The 5368-nt window shown below is 42.1% G+C and overlaps 1 protein-coding gene across 1 annotated transcript; it reads right to left on the bottom strand.

Annotated features, from left to right (window-relative positions):
- Positions 1-4301: 4301 nt before the first annotated feature.
- LOC123125762 (pathogenesis-related protein 1-like) lies at positions 4302-5096 on the bottom strand. Its single transcript, XM_044546220.1, has one exon. The coding sequence runs from the start codon at positions 5045-5047 to the stop codon at positions 4541-4543; it is 507 nt and encodes a 168-aa protein (XP_044402155.1). The 5' UTR covers positions 5048-5096; the 3' UTR covers positions 4302-4540.
- Positions 5097-5368: the final 272 nt, after the last annotated feature.

Genomic DNA, 5368 nt, shown 5'->3' with positions numbered 1-5368 from the left:
TATATAATAAAAGCAAAACTAATCCGTGTCAACCAATTTTTTTATGGGGAGCGCCAACCATTTTTAAGCGTAAGATTTAGTTATATATGTTAGATAACTGAATGAACATCTTTTTAAAATGCAATACACAAGCATCGACATCTACAACAAGTGTAGACAGAGACCGGGAGTTATCCTTCTTTAAAAGAAAAAAACTACAACAAGTGTAGAGGGTCGAACGGGTTCAATGGACCAAAACTACATACGTTAGATAACTGAATGAACATCTTTTTAAAGTGCAATACACAAGCATCAACATCTACAACAAGTGTAGCCTGATACAGAGGCCTGGGGTTATCCTTCTTTAAAAAAAACTACAACAAGTGTAGAGGGATGAACGGGTTCAGTCTACCAAAAATTAAATGGATGTAAGAACCTCGGAGGTTCTACCAGGTCGATCCATGTTGGCAAATTATTTGGCGCTGCTGTTGATTGTCGCGATTATAATGTACAATTGTGTATATGCATCGGATTTTTCTTAAATTATTATATATAGCAAATTTGTTATTAGGTAGACATAAAATAAAATATTTTAAATATGAAATTTGATATCAGGATCTGCAAGGAAATTATCACTTTAATGTTTTATTAGGTGGACAAGTATTAGGCTCTTTTATATATAAGAAATTCAAAATAAAAAGAGAAGGAAGCTACATTAAAAATTCTATACATTATTTTATCGGGGTTGCTAAATCTCAATCGACTAAAACGTAACGAAGTCTCAGTCGATGCTATATTGCTTAGATATTACTTGAATATCCGTGTAAAAAAATATTTTTCTTTCTTCCTTTTGTATGTTCTCTCACTTGATTGAGACTTTGTTAAATCTCAATCGACTGAGATCTAGCCACACCCTTATTTTATTAAAATGGAAAATAGGTAAGATTTAACGATAGAAAAGAATGGTTTGAATTAAAAGAAACTGGAAATCTTCACGTTGTAGTTTAAAACTTTCTGGCCAATAGAGTTGAAGAGCCTTGATTAGATTAGGAAGATACTGTTACCTAACAGCCGGATGAGACCAGAAACATGGCAACATCCCTGGAAAAAAAACACAGCAACAACGGGCAGCCTGGCGAGCATGTGCATCCCTCCACGTGTTGTTGGCAGCCTAGCGTGCCCTTCGCACGGGTAAAATCCAGCATAGTACCGCCAACAGGAGAGAGATTCAGCACGCCGCCACAACATGTGCCGCAGCCAGAAGCCCCGCAAAAAGAAAAGCCCCATAGCTATTGTGCGAGCAAAAGAAACTAAAATCTGAAGAGGTGAGAACTCCATACTTCTATAGGTTGTGGCCTATTTGATTAGTGTGTACACCTCTACCCCACATAAGCCATTGCCAAGTTCGCACGTGGCAAATCAATCGGCTCTCAAAGAAAGAGTAAACAAGGTGAGCGAGTTACCAGCACGAGCAATATAAGCTATCTAAAAACCTATCAAAAAGGCATGGTTAGCCAGTTGATAAAACCATCCTTGTGAAATAAATAATAATCTTTGTTGTCCGTCCTTTTATAATTCATACCACACAACATCATTATATAAATAGGTTGGATATGGATGACAAAGAAAGGAAGAATTAACAGCGAGAAGACGTACATTTTACACACACTATCCCTTTTTTAGAGAGGAATTATATTCCTACTTTCAAAAGGGTTGTACATGTCCAGTATTAAAATAGAAAAAAACACCCGAATATTTTAAACAAAGCACTACCGCCTAGGTGTATTATTCAGTTGTTTTTCGAGGGAAGGTGTATTATTTAGTTCCTAGGTCAAATGGAACTATACGACCATAATTTCATGGTGAGCCTGTTTTAGAAATTTTTGATGAATACATATGAACTTTTATTTATATTTCACTTGGTTGGAAAGGTTTTCTATTGGGGATAGAAGAGCGATACCCAATTGAATAGATGAACATGAAAAGGGGAAATACAAAAGGAATCCAAACATAATCTATGTAGATTGGCATGACTCAGTGCTATGGTTTTTGTTGTCACATACAAAATCTTTTACAAACAACTTAATATACACAATAAAACAACAGATATGTCTTTCCTCATGCTATATGTATTGACTATACTATTTTTTATTTTGTATGATATACAAAATAAACAACAGCACATGTTAGTAGTTAAATTAAAAACATTTTCCATGTCTGCAGATGACTTTACTGAAAATAGAACGATGACAAATCATTTTCCATATTGTGTATTTGACTATAATCTTTTCCATAATTTTGCATGGCAAGCTCAACATCTCATGCAAATATAGGTATGAAAAACCCATAGGAAATCTAGCCGCGCAGATGCGCGGGTCACCTTGCTGGTTATACTTATAGCCTCTAAAATCAATTTAGTTGTTTAGACGGAACTTAATCATTGCCCTGATCAGTCCAAACGTGAGGGCATGTAATCTCTACTTGGATATATAAAATTGTATAATAATTAATATTGACCAAATAGAAAGAAACCTAAATTATATAAACCCAAAGTGTCAAGAATAACCGAACCATTAGCTGCATTTTTAATTGCCAGAGAGCAACCTGCATGACTTACCCATGGAGTATATGCAAAATATATTTTCTTTTCTAGTTCAGTTCAAACACTTGCCAATCTATACCAAGAGTATCTTTTCTACTGTTTAAAAGCTAGCGACAAAAACCAGACACAACATGTTTGAGAATTTTTTTTGTTATATGGTTTTAAAATTTACCAAATTGATAAGAATCATGCTGGCAATCTTCACAAATTCAGCCCCAAGTTTCCACATCACTATTGTGAAGTCGAGGTCTATTGTGCACTGCATTCTTCAAAGTAGAAACAGCAGCCAAACAATCTGAATGATGGGATGGATTACAACTGTCGTCAGTGCTTTTAGTCCTTAAGTCAGGCAATAATTTCGGTTTCTTCAGCCTCGAGTCACAACATGTGAGAGAAGACACGGGCAATATGATAGACCCCTCCAGATTACAGTTGCTGCACCAGTGCTTCCTTGTCCAGTATTAGCATCATAACCTGCAACCAATATGATTTATTTTCTGCACATATGCACCCGGAGTATCAAATAGCCATAAATCATTGTCGGCGGGTTAACTCGCAAGAATTGATTGAACTCTTTCGAAGATATTTTGAGATGTTCTATTGAGCAACAATTGCACTAAACAACATTATTTATAAGATTGCAATTTATATCATACTAGAGACAAGCCGGCATCTCCAATACAAAAATTATGTACTTTATATTCTAAAAATATTCCACACTAAGTGTTATTGGCTTCCTACCATACACCTTCACAATCATTTGTAATTAACAACAACACTGGTAAGTTATCTTCTGAAACAAATAGTGAAGTTCATTCGCATTTTATCTCTTTTGGTGGATGAAGGGGTAATTGCCCGGCGGTTTGAACCTGATCTTGAACTGGCGCCCTGGTCGGTACCGGACATAGCCTCGCACGGGCAGCCCCTCATGGTCCGCCGTTTCATGGACTTTTAGGGTACCCTCTACCGAAATGCCCTGGCAGCTTGCAAATGACGCAGCCGAGAGGATCTCGGCCTTTGAGGCAGCTTAAGAAGGCCTCATGGCCCGGCGCACCATTGATGTCCCGGCGTCGGTCCGAGTGGTGTAGCTGTACGTGCGCGCTAATTATTGATGGCTCCTTGCTTGTCCGTATGTTCCTTCAGGATTAGAGATTCGTCCATCCTCCATCCTCGTCTGAAGAGGAAATGTTGACAAGAGCGGAGGGGATGACCACGATGGATTTAGGTACCGCCGCTCAATCACAATGCCCAGATCCGGAGTATCACAGGCATGCATGGCGTGGGATGACTCTCCCCGCGGCAGGATTCGTGGCGCTGAGGTCAAATCTACTGCATTCACGGGCGGGGCCGAAAGGGAGTCCGGAACCTACGATGGACCACTGGTCGAGAGCGAGCTTGCACGGGACCGTGGCCGGAGCTGGATCCGGAGTGAAATCTGGGAGGGGATGGGTGAGCCATAATGGCAGAGTGGGTGACTGTCACGGCCAGAGTGGCCTATGGCGCGGAGGAGGGAGCGAGAGTCTCAGGAACGAGACCTAGCGTGCCCTCTCGAGATCTACTCCGTTTGTGTGTACGAGTTGGGATCAAAAAAGAAAATGAAGAACATAGAGAACAAGTGCGAGATGATAAAATGGAAGAAAGACACTTTGATTAGTGGTTTCTATGTATGCTGGGTTTTTTTCCACAGCGAGGCACAAATACCATACTCAGTATAATAGTAGAACCATATATTCATCCATAAACACTGCTCGTACAATAACACAACTTAATACCTGAATCATAACAGTACATATATACAGCCGGTCTAAACAATATATGGCGTCAAATCCGGCCGGCTGGTTAACTATACATCACATCTGATCACACTGTGGTTATCTCAGCTTAATCATTTTATTTATGCAATACGCTGCTACGTACGTACATGCACGCTCGCATGCGTGCATGCATGATGCATATAGCCTAGTACGGGCTCACCCCGGGGAAGTTGCCTGGCGGGTTGTAGCTGCAGATGATGAACACACCGTCGCCGCTGTCGCAGACGACGCGGGCGCAACCGATGGCCGTCGAGTCGCGCCACACCACCTGCGTGTAGTGCCCGCACGACTCACCCTCCGGCGCCGAGCAGGTGTTGCTGTCGTGGTCGTAGTACTGCTTCTCCGACACCCACGAATTCACGGCGTCCGTCGCCGTCCACTCGGTCCCGCCGCCGCCGCCTCCGTAGAGGTTCTCCCCGTACGGCCGGCCATCAGGAGTATGGATCAGCTGGCAGTCGCCGCGGCGCTGATCCGCGTAGTCCTGCGCAAAGGCTGCCACCGTAGCGTCCCATGTCACCTCCCCAAGGCCCACGTCGGCGCGCGCCGCGTTGTGGGCGTCCACGAAGTCCTGCTCCGAGTTCTGGCCCGTGACCGCCATGGCGGACGCGAGAGCTAAGAGCACCACTACTGCTAGCTTCGGCGAGTACTCCATCGCTGATTAAGCCTTACAAAACTAATCAAGGAAGATGTATCTGTAACGATGAGATAGACTGCCACCATGCGTACGTTGTGTATTTATACTGCCTGCACAAGATCGATTGCTTCTCTGAGGTATAACTAAGCTTGGAAAGTTTCATAGAGAAAATATATCTCAACGAATTACACTGGTCAAATTCGAAGCACATGTGCGCGCGTTGAGGTAGTCAGATATCATCGTGGGCGGCCTGTTATTTCTTCTGATCGAGATTACCTATGCTGATGTGGAGGAACTTCGTCATTTGATCTCGTGGCAAGAACAACCTACCTAAAAACT

This window comes from Triticum aestivum, chromosome 5D (assembly GCF_018294505.1).
Source record: "Triticum aestivum cultivar Chinese Spring chromosome 5D, IWGSC CS RefSeq v2.1, whole genome shotgun sequence".
Classification (NCBI taxonomy): domain Eukaryota; kingdom Viridiplantae; phylum Streptophyta; class Magnoliopsida; order Poales; family Poaceae; genus Triticum; species Triticum aestivum.
This window is presented reverse-complemented; position numbering and strand designations above follow the sequence as displayed.